Below are 16537 nucleotides of genomic sequence, written 5' to 3'. Positions count from 1 at the left end.
TCTAGTACATTTTGTGAGAGAGCTCCACCGGAACTGAAACTGTTTGGCTGAGCTCCAGCTCAGAAGGGGTGGAGCTGGAATTGGAGCTGTGCCAAACAGGCCTATTGTAGAGTCTATGGCCACCCCTCGAAAAAAACGGCCTTAAACAAGGAAAGAGCCATACATCCGACGGCCCAGGAGATTTCCCAAACGATCTTTTCTCTATCCTTTTTTTCGCCGTCCTTAACTAGATAGAAAATACTAATAAAAAGGCCTATTTCGTGTAAGCCGAGCCTCCCCACGAGGCGTGCCGTCCGTATCGTTGGCTCCGCCTCTCCTAGGGTTTTAGCTCCCCTCTCCCCTCCCCTCCCCTCCCCTCCCCTCCCGCCGCCTCCTCCTCCTCACGCTTCGCAATCCCTTCCACCACCTCGCCGCGGCGGCGACGAGCGGGCGGCGCCGGCGGCGCAGTCGCAGGCGCGGGGGCGGCGGAGATGGACCGGTACCAGAGGGTGGAGCGGCCGCGGCCGGAGTCGGCCATCGAGGAGAACGAGATCCGCATCACCGCGCAGGGGCTCATCCGCAACTACGTCTCCTACGCCACGTCCCTCCTCCAGGTGCGCGCCCCTTCGCCCCTCCTCTAATCCTCTCGTCCCCCCGCTCTATGGTGTTCGTCTTGCGTGTGCGTGGTGGAGGATTCGATTCGGCTTTGTCGGTGTTTGGGGTTTGGGAGGTCGTGGTGCACCCGCGCTAGTTTTGTGTGGAGAGATCAGTATATTCGAACGGCTAGTTTGATGTGGTCTGATTCTGATGGCGATGTTGCGTTTGGGCGATGTGGTTTAAGATGTGAGATGGTGTCGGGTTGAGTTTGGCCTACTGAAGCGACAGATAGGTTACCTATGTACTGCCTTTTTTTGGTGTTTTGATGCGTATTGAAGAAAAAAAACATGTTGAACATGTGTGGTTTAGCTGTTAATTCACTGGAAACCCAATTTGATGTATCCGATGTTGAGATTCTGCGATTCTGTGTCATCCAGCGGGTAAATCTGGAGGAGTGAAGGTTAAAGTGCGAACCTGTATTTTGTTTTGAAATGTTGATAATGTATATGCTGATAGTAGGGCTAGCTTGTATAATGGTAATATAATTTGGCATTCCTGATATTCATTGAGGTTGTATGGTCTGAGTTCCATGAGAAATTGGAAGATTAACGCACCAACCTGATCATCTTGGCGTAGCATCAGGGATATCAATGCAACTATACATGGATATTTAAAGAGTTATGTGTTTATAATTTCTAATTCCATGTCTCTGTTGTGATCTTGCCCTATGGGTCCATGTTGTTGATTTTTGTGTCTGACTTCACCACCATCGGACACAGCCCGTTTGTGTTATATACTCCGCTGTAGGACTTGAGATGTCTGTGGTCTAATTATCAGTGCTTAATGTGGTTCTAAAATGTAGTTCCTGATTCCTATGCTGATTGTTATGCTAACATCAGTTCTAACTTTCAACCATACAGATCTGTTGTGTTTTGGGGCAAATTTTTCCCTTTTTTATTTTGTAGTTTGACTCCAACTGCTGGCCATTTGATAAAATACATGTCGTTTAATTGTTAGGTTTTCTTTATACATTATTTACCTGTGTTATCGAATATCTTTACTTACATTGAAGGGCTGAACGTTTTTGTTTGTTGTGTCCCGATTGTATTAGTCAGCACTCGACTAATTTGTCAAAAAGTCTTAGTTTGTTTATGGTTTCATTGTGGTCATGTTTTTTTGGATCCATCTGGTGTTGCTTCATAAGATTATTGTTTTGAATTAGGATCGGAGGATTAAAGAGATTGTTCTGAAGGCCATGGGGCAGGCAATCAGCAAATCTGTTGCTGTTGCAGAAATTATCAAGGTGATAATTCATATGTATATATTTTTCTCATGGGTCATATCTTATATGCGACATTAACTGATGGCTTTCATGAAAACAGAAAAGAGTCCCTGGGCTTTATCAAGATACCAACATCAGTTCTGTCAGCATCACTGATGTCTGGGAACCTATTGAAGAAGGCCTTGTTCCGTAAGATTCTTCCTTCCACTGTACCCCATCCGCATGCTCTACATTATTCTGTTGTGTTGAGTATTCTTACCTAATTCGCGGTGTACCCACTTTGCAGACTAGAGATGACTCGTCATGTTTCGATGATTTCAATTACCTTATCTCCCAGAGATCTGGACAAGAACTCTCCTGGGTAAGTCAGATGCTTTAATGCTTATATCCATTAATTCATTAAATTTCTAGGTTATGAACTTGAATTGCAGTTCTATACAAAGGAAATTACTTTGGAATGCTAATATGTTCTTTACAGGTACCAAACCCCAGTTTATGTTGAACAACCCCGGCAACAGCCGCGCCTCCAGCAGGCGCCACCACCACCACAGCGCCAAGTTCGTCAACCACCACCTGATTATGAAGGTACTATAGAAATAATTAGCACAAAAGTTGGTACTTCTGTTCAAACTTCTGATAGTTTCTGCTTTGTTAGACTCCTATGTCCGGGGTCGTGGCAGAGGAAGGGGGCGTGGACGTGGAAGGGGTTGGGGTAGAGGAGGTTATGGTGGTTATGGTGGATATGGAAACAATCAAGGTGGGTACAACCAAGGTGGTGGGTACTATGATAACCAAGGTGGGTATGGTGGCTATGATAATCAGGGAGGATATGGTGGCTATGATAATCAAGGGGGATATGGCGGTGGTGGATATGGCTACAACCAAGGCAGATATGGAAACTACCAAGGTATTGGAGGGCATGTTCTGTAGTTGAATTTTTAATCCTCATTGTTTAAGAAACCTTGGATAGTTACTTATCTTGTTTTGTTGAAACAGAAAATGGTGGATATAACCGAGGACGGGGTGGCATGCGCGGGAGGGGCAATTGGAATTACCGTGGCGGTATGTCTTGTTATTGCATTCTTGTATTTTCTGAGTGCTTCAAATGTTATGCTTTATTACTTAATAACGATCATGATGTTTCCTGACCTGTGTATATGCACTGATGCTACCTTAACCTAATCTGGTTAAATTCACCGTAGATTTATATCATATAAACAAATCCTGTCTCCAAAAACTTACATCACGAACACTCAGGCAATGATTGGTTTCTATTTAATTGTACCCTAAAGCATATCAATGGTGGTAATTCTGATGGCATACGCCTGTCATGCTGTCACACGCGGGCTTATGAATTTTTATACAAACACTAGTTTTAGATAATCTTAGGGTAGCGTAATGAAAGAACTGCCTTTTCTGTGTTTCCGTCAGACACGTAATTTGTCGTTTTCTTTTTGCTGATGCTTTATCATTCCTGGCTTTCCATGCTGATCATCGGCTGTTTCATCAGACTATGCTTAGGTAATCATGAACAATAACGGTGACCATTTATTAGCGTAGTACCCACATTTGTTGTCTGCAAAACACAGGGTACGAACGAGGCAGAGGTGGCGGTTTTCCTGGTGGAAGGGGATATGGCGGCCGCGGGCGGGGAAGAATGGGTGGCCGTGGTGGACGAGGAAACTGAAGATCCAAGCAGTGAGCAGATGGGTGAGGAGAATCCATGGGCTACTGGTGATATTTAAGTGCATGCTTTATTTAAATATCAGGGAAAAAAGTTATCTATTTATGTGTTGGGAGCCCTCATGTTTGGTTTGTTGTTTTCCCTGAGCGCGAGGTTTGGTTGTGAGCATAATGCCTTTTTCCCAAAGGTATCCTGTAGTCTTTCGATGATGTTCGGGTATCATCCTGTAGTCAATCTTTCAGTGTTGGTTATCAGCTGCTGGCGAGTTTTGCTTGTTTCTCAATGGTCGATGAATGCTGAGCATGCCTCTATGTTCATGCCCGTCGTATTTACCTGATGTTATTAAATTCATGCCTCTATGCTGAGCAATCCCCTATGTTATTAAATTGTTCATTCAATTTGTGCAGTTTTCTTCAATAATGCTTCATTTTTACAAATGATCAAACTCCATCAAAGACAACTTTGCGTCTGTGTTCCAAATGTTCAACTGAAAATAATGCAAGACAACTTTGTGTTAGCCTGTTACGTAGGTCCATTTAAATTTAAATTATGAATGTTAAATTTCCAAAACCAAATTTTTGGAGCAGGTGATCTGATATACTCAAATGCGATGAATCTCTAATTTATCTCCTTAATCCTTACACGTGGAAACCGATACAAGTACAACTTGATTTCAGCTTATTTAGGTTTATCACATTCCAAAAAGTTTCCATAAAACTATGGTTTGTTTAAAAACTTTGTACATTATTTAGTTAACTTTTTTTATGAGCTTTATAATCCTTCCACATGGAAACCGATACGGTACAATTTTTTCAGCTTATGGAGCTATATTGATATGGATTTTTCTTATCACGTTTATGGTTTGTTTAAAAACTTCTGTACGTCAACATTATTCAGAATTTCAGGAAACTTTTTCTATACCCTTCATAATACTACCTACCTCCTTTTTTTAATACCTTTGAATTTTTATTATGCGTTTGATCATTTGTTTTATTTAAAAAATTTATATAATCAAAGTATTTTATGCATGATTTACATCGTATACATTTGAATAAAATTTTTGAATAAGACGAAGGATAAAACATGTATCCAAAAGTTAACGGCGTCATCTGTAAAAAAAAAAATGAAGGGAGTCACATGTATTTTTTCTCTGTTTATAATCACTATCCGATCATCTGTTAGAATGCTGTTGGTTATAAGGATGAACCTACGGCTCGGCAAGTTCGGGCAGCGCTCGATTTACGTGCAAAACTACTTTAAACTGATTTTTCTCCTAAATTACTTATCCAAATCATGATCCGATTGCATTATTAAATTTGTTGCAATTAAATCTTCAAAATAAGACCACACATGGATATATTCCAATGAAAAAAATTTAGCTTATTGTTGAATTATTTTTAAATATTGCACGATGTTCCAGCAGGTATATCGGAATTGTTTCACTAAGCAGATCGAAAATGATTCACTCGTTTAAATCGGGTGTTGTTTCACCTTATATTAAAACAATGTTTCAGCAAATAACGAAAAAATGTTTCAGTTCACAATGAAACATTGTTAGTACACTAGGTGAAACATTTTTCGGTGGAACAGAAAATAAACCAAATTCCCTTAATAGGGGGTTTCCAAAATATGTGGGTTTTTTTATTGCAATGGAATATTTCGTTCACTACAACATTAGATCTATACATAGTGAAACATTATGAGTACACTAGGTGAAACATTTTTTGTGGAAAAAAAATAAACCAAATTCCCTTAATAGAGGGTTTACAAAATATGTGTGTTTTCTGTTGCAATGGAATATTTCAGTTCACTGCAACATAGATCTATACATAGTGAAACATTGTAGGTACACTAGATGAAATATTTTTTTGGAATAAAAAAATAAACCAAATTCAGGGTTTCCAAAATATATAGGTGATTTGTTGCAACGTCGTGCATGGTGAGGACAAATGGCAGTGTGGCAGGGAAGATGTGGTGGGGCCCTATGGGCCTTCGCACGCCTCCTTTGTACTACTAGCTGAATGCACATGTGTTGCATCAGGATTTTAAGAAATAACCCATCAAACATTGTAAAACCAAAAAAAAAATATTTTCACTGTAATTATCAGATTATATTTAGCATAATTTTAGACATGTATGTCAAACTACATAATTGTTCGTAGGGATGAACAATATATTGGACATGAATTATCTATATTTCTAAACTATTGTATATGATATGCTAGTCCTTGGGAAGAAAAAGTATTTTTAATATTTGGTTGAGAATTTCCCTTTACTTATTTCAGTCCATAAGAAAGTTTTCTACGACACCCATATTTTCACATGGAGTGATGGAGGCCATCATCCATTTGTCTCCAGAAGCAGATCGACAGAATAAACACCAGAAAAACCAACCTACTATTGCACAAGGCATAGAAGCCCATGAACAGCCCAGCAGCCCATCGACATGCCTAACCCTGACTGCTAACTGCCTAACTCCAAGTCTCCAACCCCGGTCCACTCACTGTCCCACGCGGCCACGCCCGCACTCGTTCACATCGCACACACGCCACGCCGCTTTGGATCCGGCTCCGTGGCCAGCACCCGCATCGCCGCGGCGCGCGCCAACGGTGGCGCCGACCTGGCCGTCTTCGAGCAGTTCGAGCGGCTGGTGCGCCCGCCCTTCTCTATCCCCCCTCTCGTCGACGGATCCCGCCGCCTCTCCGCGACGGGTTCGAGCAGCGGGCGAAGCAAGAGCAGCGGCGGCGGTGGCTCGTCGACGAGGGCGGCAGTGAGCTCGCGCGACGTCAGCGGCATGCAACCGTGAAGGTCCGCCGGCGTCGGCGACGGGAAGGGCGGAACCGGCACCCCCTCCTCCTTCCCTGCAGGCTGCGCGTATTTCGCCACCTCTCCGCCCCACACGCACGCGGCCGGATCCTTTCCCCCTCTCACCGACAATGTGGGCCCACAAGTCAGCCTGGCAGTTGTGGGAACGGACACCACGGTTGCTGTCTTTTTAAGATGGTATAGACTACTGTGAAAATGCGCAGGAGGGCTCCAAGCTAAACAAACGGCCATTCCAACCGCGCGCGCCGGGCGAGCATGCGTCCGTACATCCCCAAGCAAACCTTCGCCTTCCTTCTGCCACTCCCTCCTCTCCTCGCGCCTCCTCCCGTCCGCCGCCGCCGCCTCCTCCCCCACGGCGCCGACCCTGCCCGTGCAGGCGCTCCTCACCACCGCCGGCCTCCTGCCCCCGCGCCACCCCGACCTCTCCCTCGTCGCGCTCAACTCGTTCCTCCGCGTCCTCTCCCGGCGCGCCTCCTCCCCGGCCCACCCGCTCCTCGCGTTCCGCCTCCTCCTGCTCATGCTCTCCCCCGCCTCGCCCCTCCCGCCGCCCGACCACCTCTCCTTCCCCTTCGCGCTCTCCGCCGCCGCCGCCGTCTCCCCGTCCCCCGGGACCCAGCTCCACGCGCTCCTCGTGAAGAACGGCCTCTTCCCCTCCGACCACTACGTCGCCACCGCGCTGCTGCAGCTGCACGCGGCCCGGCCGGACGACGCGCGAAGGGTGTTTGACGAATTGCCCAGGCGGGAGGCTATACATTACGACCTGGTGATCGGCGCGTACGCGCGCGCGGGGATGGCGGCGGAGGGGCTGGGGGTGTTCAGGGCGATGTTCATGGACGGGGTGGCGCCAGACGCCGTCGTGCTCACGACGGCCATCACGGCGTGCGCGCAGGCCGGCGCGCTGGAGTGCGGGGAGTGGGTGCACCGGTACGTGGAGAGGAGCGCGCCGGGGCTGCTCGGGGACGCGTTCGTCGGGTCGGCGCTGGTGAGCATGTACGCCAAGTGCGGCTGCCTGGAGCAGGCGGTGCGGGTGTTCGACGGAATGCCGGAGCGGAACGACTACGTCTGGGGAACCATGGTCGGCGCGTTCGCGGTGCATGGCAGGGCGGAGGAGGACGTGTCGTGCCTGGACAGGATGGCGAGGGAGGACGGCGTGCGGCCGGACGGCGTGGCGGTGCTCGGAGCGCTCTCCGCGTGCGCGCACGCTGGCAAGGTCGACGACGGGCTCAGGCTGCTCAGAGAGATGAGCCGCCGGTACGGCGTCGCGCCGGGGCACGAGCACTACGCCTGCACGGTGGACATGCTCTGCCGTGTCGACCGGCTGGAGGACGCCGTGGCGCTGATCGAGACAATGCCAATGGCCCCGCTCGCCTCCGTCTGGGGCTCCGTCCTGACCGGCTGCCGGACGTACGCCAACGTGGAGCTGGCGGAGGTGGCCACCGCCGAGCTCGGCAAGCTCGGCGCCGGCCCCGACGAGGGCGTGTACGTGCAGCTCTCCAACATCTACCTCGACGCCAACCGGAAGGACGACGCGCGGAGGGTCAGGAAGCTGATCGGTAGCCGCGGCATCAGGAAGGTCCCCGCGTACAGCGAGGTGGAGGTCGACAGCGTGGTGAGCTCGTTCGTCGCCGACGACCAGGCGCACCCGCAGCGCGTGGAGATTTGGGAGGTGCTCCGGCTGCTCGCTGACCAGATGGGAGGGGAGCTCGACGAGGGGGAGACCATGGCCGAGCTCTCGTGACAGAAGGAAGCCGAACTGATTTTTCCCTCGAGGTTCTATCAAACACAAACTGCACAAGCGCTGAGAGCCTGAGATTGAAGCTGGTATTCATTGGGGAAAGGAATCTATTAGGAGATGAGGTTTATCAACACATTGATCTCAAGCCATTAGAGAAGAATGAAGACAATAATTGGCCTCGATGATGTAATGTATGAATTGTTCCCTAACATCAGAATTTAGAGAGGGAACGAGAATTTTTTTGCAAGAACGAACTCTTTTTTGTTTGCATGCCTTAGCTTCAGTTTTGCACTAAATGCCATATGTTTAACATATGTAGGATTATATTCAGAGAGCATTTAGTGTTTTTTCCTTTCTATTGGTATATATAGGATGGTAGTAAGCTATAATAAGAACTTCAATGCACTATTTTTCATTACAGCTTGACTGTTCACCTGCAATTTTCAGGCTGCAATAATAAACGGTACAGGAACTAGTCTCTTTTCAAAGAACTCCCCTACTCTTGTTTGTTAAAAGCATATAAGGGTGAGCTGCCCAGCAACAGCAATCGGACCTTCACAGTGCACACAGCTAAGAATCATTTGGCCGGACTACCAGGTAAAAATCCAATCGCCTGCAAACCCTGATATACACGAGAACATTTTGCACAATGCAAACAACAAATAACACATAACATAACTGATACATAGTTTACAGATGCCAAAATTTGCGCAGCAACAAGTATGACAAAACTCGCGCAGCGATTAGTCCACTAAATTTCGTACGCTAAAAGAAAAAAGAATACAGCAAGGCTACCCAAGGAACAATAGCCATTTGACAGCATTAACCCATATTAGTTGCTATAACTCCATATCAGCAGACATTTTTATGCTGCTAGCTGTTTGGATCTCTTAACAAACTTCGATGTATGGCATTTCACATCTTGGGTGAAGACAAAAGAATGGGATGCCTGTCGCAAGTGCCAAAAGTTGAGATGTGCCAGGACGGCATGGATCATGTACCGTATATATGTCTATGAACTGGTGCGCCAAAACCTTCAACTACATCCATCCATCTCTTCTCTACCATTAGAACAGAGTTGTCTGATAGGTGGCCAACAAACAGCACTGGATCTTTAAAAGCAAAGAAATCAAAGTTATTCCTTATCTCTTGCCTCAACTCTTCTTCTCGAGCCTTCCGCTTAAGCTTTTTGTTTGAACCCTTTTGAGAGTCTATCTTTTCTGCAACCACACCATTTGGCAATTGACCATCCTGAACAACAGGTAGTCCAAAATCAATGAAGCACATCGCCCTGCAAGGAAAAGAGGAAAAATGTACTTTTAGCGTCATTTCAATCATATGGCAATAAAACAAATAAGTTAATAAAAAAATGCCTTCCTGCGCATGCCAAATTCTACCTATCAGAATAACACTCACAAAGAACAACTGAGTACTAGGAACAGGCTATCAGGTAAAAAGATATGCGGGCTAGTTAATCCAGAACATCAAAACAATGGAGGTATGAGAAGTCAACTGAAACACAGACAATTGAAGGTTACCTTGCACTGTAAACCACAACTGAAGATGAACTTAGGGGAGGAAATGACAGGCCAATGACCTCTCCAGGAAATTCCTGGAATCTTCTGGGCAAGTGATGTGTGTTGCGTTTGGACCAGTCACCCAACTGTTTTGCTTCTACATCAAATACATACACCTCATTCTTGGATGTTGTAATGACGAGGGCATTGTTCTTGGGACAAAAGCCACCAGATGTAACAGACCCATCATTCATTCTATGTATGAACCAGTGTTGCCTGCAATAACAGGAAACATTTAGTTCGGGCAAAAGTATGGCTTTGATGCCTAATCAAGCAGATTAACAGAAAGGACTGGAAATCAAACAAAAAGAGAATTGCAATATTAAAAACAATATGCAACACTGCATTACTATCTTATCAGACATAATGCAGATCAGGATTGTTCACAGATAATCAAATTGATACAAGACATACCTCAAGGTATATTTAAGACAGACAAGGAATCAAATTGTTGAGAAGCATACCTTTGCACCTCGAGGTTAAATATGTAAATATCCCCAGAACAGTTAACTGCAGCCAACCACTGTCCATCCGCACTGAGGAACATTTTTGTAACAGGTGGTTCTTTGGAAGCTCCATCCATTTTTCTCATAGGTTGAAAGACATTTGAAATTTCCCGTGTGGCAATGTCTACAACCTGCTTGGCGAAATGAAGAACATTAGCCTTCAAAAAGAGCAGAGAATACACAAAAGCCTTTAAAAAGAGCAGAGAATACACAAAAGCATTGTACACAGTATCTTATCCCTAAGGCTTATTTGATGATCTATATCATTTAAATCATAATAGATCATTGAAAATCCATTCAATCTTGTGTTGTACCATCATGTGCACTAGCAGAACGATGAGTAATGTTCAGAAAGATCAATTAGCGCATGCCACTTTAATTAGTTTACGAGATGTGCAACAGGTATATTTTAATTCATTATGCTAACTCGAAAGTTTGATCGTCTAAAGAGTGCACCATTTCCCACTGAATACTAGGAGTGTTTTACAGAATGAGAATATTTATCGGCACTTACATAAATCTTTCCATCACGGCCAGCTAGAATCAAACTGGATGAGTCAATAGAAAACAGCATACACTGAGAATTCGGCAATCCCTTTGGCAGCTCTAGTTTGTCTAGAGTAAACTTTTTTCCACCCTTATGTCTTAGTGCAAAAAGGCAGGGTTTCACACAATCTGAATAGGCCAACATAGTTCCATTAGTTGAGGTAGCACTGGAAATGATTTTCCGGGAACCCTTGCTTTTCAGACGAGCAAGGTGTCGTACTGTCGCATCTCCTCTGGAAGAGGTGCTTGGAGTCAACTTGTTCTGAACTACCACAAGTAATACATCCAGCCAGTTAGCAGACTGAACAAGCATAACAGAATCTCCATTAACTATACTCTCTCTTGCCAGATTAATCAAAGGACGTTGAGGTGCAGGGCAAAAATTATGAGGTGCAAACTGAGTAAACTCCCTTGCAGAATAAGCAAATAGCTTAGTGTCATCCCCACCAGAAATAAGCATCGGAACACCCAGATGTGCCCATTTGTGGTAACTGAACTCAAGTGGCTTTTCACGCCGGCGAATCTTCTTTGTCTTTTCCTCTGGCAACGCATCTAGGAACAAGAAAACACAAATTACTCTATATTAGGTCAAGTGGATGTAAGTTTAATAAATGGCAAATCGCTGAGTAAACACAAACCTTCTCTACAAATTGGTACTGCCATAGTCAATGCCCTTACATCATGAGTGTGAGATCTTACATATCCCACATAGACCCACTTGCGCACTTGCTCTTTGGCCACCTCTTTATCAGCAACGAGCTCATCTTTTGATATTTTGTACAAAATTACCTACAACCCATGAAGAATTAGTAGGCTTAAGATGCACCACATGGTAATACTTGTACAGTTAACTACAAATTCAACAAGTCCCTTCACTGCTGTTTTTTACAGCTTTCAAGCTTTCTAAAAAAATCAATATAATCATGGGAACACAGAGTCCATAAGAAGTTAATCCACCTAATGGTTGTTTCAGTAATACTACCAACCTGCCCATCAGACCCAGCAGAAAATACCCTGTTCTGACCAGGCACAGTTGCTAGTGCATTCACATCGCCTTTGTGGTAAGTATGGGCTTGCAAAAGAGTTCCATGGCGGCTATCCCAAAACTGGACGCTCCCGGAGCTATCACCACTAACAAGTGTTCCACACCTATACAATGGCAACAATAATCAAAAGCAGCATAAAAGGCAAGACAAAATGTTTGAGAAAAGGGCAATTTTATCTCACCTAAGAAACAATAACGACCATATGCAAAGCTCATTTCCACTACCAGCACCTCCTAATCCAGCAGTAATACGGTATTTTTCATAGAAAGAAGTGGAATCCCAGCATCTAATTAAACTGTAAGAAGCAATAAAAGAGTATAAAAAAAAATTGAAGCCATTAAGACCCCTAATAACACAACCACAGTTCAATAAAAATTCATTAGGAATGATCAAAGTACCCATCGCTGCTTCCAGAGAATATGAATTTGGCATCATTACTCCATGCCACACTCAACATCCGCCCTGCAAGGAAGGGCTAGAAGAATTACCACAGTTGAATTTCTTTGTTATCTCTTTGGGTTCTGAAAGAACAGGTAAGACATACCGCTTACTCTCGGGAGAGATCTATAGTAAGTCAACGCGCCAGATTCGGGCACATTATAGAAGCGCACAGAGCCATCATCACATGCCAGGGCCAGACGCTGAAGTTCATTTGCACGATATGGCAAACTAGTATTGGCAGAATCATCTTCATCGTCAGTGTTTTCACCATCATCGACAGAACTTGAGTCAGAGTCAGTGCGGCCATTTGCATGGCCATTAGCAGTAACTTTTGAGCCTTTATTTTCAGAATCCGTAAGATCAACTGAAGGTTCAATGGCCATTTGCCATACTGGTACCCCGACAGAATCTAGGACGGTCTACAAAAATAAAATGATATAAACCCATATGAGCATCATTATTATTTGCTGAATATGACCATCAGCTAGCAAAGGAACAAAAGTTGCAAGTAGACTCAACTTAAAAATATATATATAACAAAATCAGCTATTGGAATTTAAGCGAGATACAACGCTGCCCTATTAAATTCCCTATATCCAGTATGCTAAGGTCCAGAACTTCACTAAACAATCACATGTACAACCTGCTATCGACAAAAAAGAAAAACACAACTTCAGGCATCAGCTCATTGCTACACATTCTCCCACAATGGACACCAATATGCATTTATCTAGAATTTATCTAGAAATGATACTTGCATGGAAAGTTTATGGCCCCCAAATCCAATTTACATATGAATCAAAACGGAAATGTGGTAATATTCACACAAAGCGAGTCTACCTTCTGCCGTAGGTGGAAGAGATCCCACTCGGCCACGGACCCGTCGACGCTGGAAGAGAGCAGCCGCCCATTCGCACCGCTCCGCGCCCACACCAGCGAGGTGACCCTCGACTCGGCATCCCCCTGAATGGTCTGCACCCAACAAAACCTCCAAATCAGGTCACCGCATAATCCCAGGTTTGCTCGCAGAAACCGCGGAGCCGCGGGGGGTGTGAAGGGGGGGTGGGAGCCGTACGAGCTGGTGGTGCCACCCGACGGAGCCGGGGGAGACGAGCCAGAGCTCGAGGGAGCCGTCGGCGCGCGCGGCGGCGACCTGGGACTTGCAGGGGGAGGCGACGAGCGCGACGATGGGTGACGGGGACCAGGCGACCGCGCCCCCGCCGCAGCGGTGGACGCGGAGCTTCTCCATGGATAACCAACGGCGGCGGCGGCAGGGCCCGATGCGTCGGTGGGAGGCGATAGGGCGATCCGGGCGTTCTAGAAGGTTCTGGAAGGCTAGGGGGGTCGTCCTCCTCGGGGCGGCGCCGCGATGGCGCGCGCGGAGGTTGGGGGAAGGGGGGGGGGCGGCGAGGGGAGGGGAGGAGGAAGAGGGAGGCAAGCGCTCGAGAGAGGCGGCTCGCCGCTCGTTAGGGTTTTGAGGGGGAGGAGGTGAAGAAGGGTAGGGCTGGTAGGCGTGCGGGCCACGTGATGTGAGGCTCTGCTACTGCTCGGCCTGCTCGAGGCAGCGGTTTAGGGCCGAATGGGCTTGAAATTTGTGGGCTACGTCAGATTGGGCCTCTCGGGCTCCCGAGAAATGGAATGCTTTTTGAGAAGGCATAAGTTCACTTTAGGTCACTCAATCTGTTGTCGAGTCTGAAATTCGTCCCTGAAGCGCAATACCAGATATAACACATCTCCCATCTCCCAAAACCACATAATGTCCCAATGCGGATTAAATGGCGGTTTCGCCTGACATTGCGCCTACGTGGCTGGTTTGACTTGGTCCCCGTCCTACGTCGCAGTGACAGGGACTATAAGTAAAATTTATTTTTTCAAAAAAAATATAGGGCTCAGTCAGATAAAACATAAAAATGGTGGGGTCCACAAGTTAGTGGGTCCCATCCTCCTCTCTATCTCCACGGACAGCGGCGCCTCCTTCTTTCCTTTCCTTCTCATCAATCCATCCTCCCTCCTCAAGCTCCATCGTCGGCAGGTTACCGCTGCCGCCTGGAGCTCCTCGGCAGCGGCGCTCATGCGATCTGGAGTAGGTGGTTGGTGGCGCAATCACTGTTGCGTCCATAGGAGGCGGTGGCGGTGGTGGTGGGAAGTCCACTGCAATGGGGCTCAAGGAGCCATAGGTGACGACGCAGATGCAGGGAATGAGCTTAAGGAGGCGAAGGTGGCGGCTGCTCGGGATGTTGGTAGAGGCTTCTTCCTCTGTAGTAGGAAGAGAAGAGGTGGGTGGGGGAGGGGGAGATGAGATCTATGTGAAGAAGAAGCCGCCAGCGGTGACAATGTTGGACGAGACGTCGGTGGCGATGTTGATGTCGTTCATGACGGGCTCGGTGATAGGGAAGCGGTTGTACCACAAGCCCACCATGCGGCGTGCCGATGACAGGAACGGGTGGATGGTTATGCTCGACTACCGCACCCTCAAGCCACTAGCGAGTAGCGAAGCATCCGTACAAGCTGCAGTCGCAGACGCTCACCATGGCCATCCGCCTCGAGTGGGAGTACAAGGTCATGATCCCCATGCCTCCCTCCACTCTTGCTCCCCTGTGCGGTGACGCCCAATCCGAGCTCTGCCAATTTTGACGTGGTCTCCGTCTTATCTCTTTGGACCAACGACGACGGGAGGAGCCAGCTCATCAACTTCAGTGGCGATTCGATAACCAATCCCACCAAGAGGAAGGAAAAATAGGAGGTGGCCAAGGAAGCAATCGTTGAGAGGAACGCCAAAAAGCCCAAGGAGAAGGATTCATCGGGAGGTGGAAGGCCATGACAAGCGACGGGCGCAAATCTCGTTGAGATGTCAAATCGACCGCAATTGGTATGTGTGCGCTACATAAGTTAAAATCGTTGTTGAGGACACTTTGCAAACGCATAATCGCAATGGTGGAGCCACATACAAGCTGTGGGATTGGTTGACCCCACAGCCTTTTTTCACTGCCATCCTTGTAGTTACTATTTTTTCCATGTAAAACAATTGAATTTCGTGTAAATAACCTTACTAAAATATCAAGTAATGATAATTGATCTCGGTGGATAAAATTGTTGGTTCTGAAAGTATTGTTTGCACATGGCCGACAATGTCTCCAAGCGCCAAGTCGCTTCAGTGAGAGCATTGTTCGCACAATGATGCTTCCCCGACAGTAGCTCCGTATAACTATCTACTTTCCAAGCTACTTAATCAGAGCGCATGTGTCCTCGTAGGAAAGCTTGGATTTAGGGAGACCACTTGCCAAGTCACCACATTGTAAATGTCTAGTATAATGATTTGTTTTTGCCTTAATGGTAAGGTTACTCCCTTCCCTTTCTTGCGTGAGCATGTTTCCCAAGATGCTAAACAATGAGGTTTTTAGAATTTTCTTTCGAAAGTTACTTTTAAATGATAAAGCAAATTCATTTTTTTAAGTTTGCGATAATCAATACTTTTACTTAATTAATCAGGATGGGCCTCTTCCGTAGGATCGAACAACCCTGAAACGAGCAAAACGAGCATGGTTTTTTCGTCCATGTGTGCTTCTCCCTGAATCGTCGGTTCGACGATAGTGCAAAACCTCTCCCTCTCACGAGCCATTGCTTAGCCAGGTGGCCACCACACTCGCATACAAGTCAGCAACACAAACGAACGAAGCTAGAGAGGCTCCAATGCAGCAAAGATCTGGAATATGCCACTCCGAGAGAAGTTCAATAGTATAGCCAACTACTAGCTCCAATTCATTTACAGTCAATCTAATAGTTCATTCATACAATAGTTATATACTATAATATTAATACTTAGTCCCACCTATCATACACACACTATGTATTGAAACCCGTGCTACAGCTGACTGTAAATATGTAACCGTTACTCTTCTCTCTTCTTATTTATTTTCTTAAAATATATTTTCACTGGCTTATAGCCATGCTATTGTACCTCTTCTCACAGACGCTCAGGCAGAAAGAAGCCATTCCTTGGCTGCCTGCCACTCCCCCGACGAGTGGCCCCCACGGATATACCTCCAAAACCCCGGAAAGGAACAGCCAGAGAGCAAGCAAAAGCAAAGCAACGGCGGCGGGCGACGTGTGGACGTCCGGCCTCGCGCCGGATAGCGTGCGCGAGCAACCAGAAAAGGGAAATCGGAAATCCCTCGTCACTCTCCCCACCCACACCCACTGACGGCTCGACCCCACGTTGCGTGGGTCCCACGCGGCAGTGGAGTGGGCTGTCGTTATGCTGTGTCACGTGGAATACCGCGCCTTAAAGCGTCGGCTCGCCGCTCGCTCGCTCGCTCTT

General features: G+C 46.7%; 2 protein-coding genes and 1 pseudogene across 2 annotated transcripts; 2 read left to right on the top strand and 1 right to left on the bottom strand.

Annotated features, from left to right (window-relative positions):
• Positions 1–314: 314 nt before the first annotated feature.
• LOC127768731 (uncharacterized) lies at positions 315–3901 on the top strand. The gene is made up of 8 exons (XM_052294359.1): positions 315–593; positions 1799–1879; positions 1959–2047; positions 2145–2219; positions 2337–2443; positions 2514–2765; positions 2855–2920; positions 3448–3901. The coding sequence occupies exons 1-8, from the start codon at positions 471–473 to the stop codon at positions 3543–3545; spliced, it is 891 nt and encodes a 296-aa protein (XP_052150319.1). The 5' UTR covers positions 315–470; the 3' UTR covers positions 3546–3901.
• A 2204-nt stretch (positions 3902–6105) lies between these two features.
• Positions 6106–8570, top strand: LOC127767125 (pentatricopeptide repeat-containing protein At3g28660-like; annotated as a pseudogene).
• Positions 8571–8751: 181 nt separating this feature from the next.
• LOC127767124 (WD repeat-containing protein PCN-like) lies at positions 8752–13620 on the bottom strand. Its single transcript, XM_052292353.1, has 11 exons — positions 13295–13620; positions 13060–13191; positions 12323–12638; positions 12177–12240; positions 11960–12073; positions 11719–11881; positions 11371–11521; positions 10701–11284; positions 10145–10317; positions 9642–9896; positions 8752–9394 (listed from the first exon to the last, which is right to left on the bottom strand). Exons 1-11 carry the CDS (start codon positions 13466–13468, stop codon positions 9097–9099), a joined length of 2424 nt encoding a protein of 807 aa, XP_052148313.1. The 5' UTR covers positions 13469–13620; the 3' UTR covers positions 8752–9096.
• Between the last annotated feature and the right edge of the window lie 2917 nt (positions 13621–16537).

This window comes from Oryza glaberrima, chromosome 3, assembly GCF_000147395.1.
Source record: "Oryza glaberrima chromosome 3, OglaRS2, whole genome shotgun sequence".
NCBI lineage: Eukaryota > Viridiplantae > Streptophyta > Magnoliopsida > Poales > Poaceae > Oryza > Oryza glaberrima.
Note: the sequence above shows the minus strand (reverse complement) of the source record. Positions and strands in the feature narration are given on the sequence as shown.

Bases quoted from the DNA above. Each gene is read 5' to 3' on its own strand.
- LOC127768731 (XM_052294359.1), top strand. From the start codon at position 471: ATGGACCGGTACCAGAGGGTGGAGCGGCCGCGGCCGGAGTCGGCCATC. The intron at 2,048-2,144 runs GTAAGATTCTTC...CCCACTTTGCAG, and splicing joins ATTGAAGAAGGCCTTGTTCC to ACTAGAGATGACTCGTCATG. The intron at 2,444-2,513 runs GTACTATAGAAA...CTGCTTTGTTAG, and splicing joins ACCACCACCTGATTATGAAG to ACTCCTATGTCCGGGGTCGT.
- LOC127767124 (XM_052292353.1), bottom strand. From the start codon at position 13,468: ATGGAGAAGCTCCGCGTCCACCGCTGCGGCGGGGGCGCGGTCGCCTGG. The intron at 13,192-13,294 runs GTACGGCTCCCA...TGTTGGGTGCAG, and splicing joins TCGGGTGGCACCACCAGCTC to ACCATTCAGGGGGATGCCGA. The intron at 9,395-9,641 runs GTAACCTTCAAT...TTTTCCTTGCAG, and splicing joins GTTGTGGTTTACAGTGCAAG to GGCGATGTGCTTCATTGATT.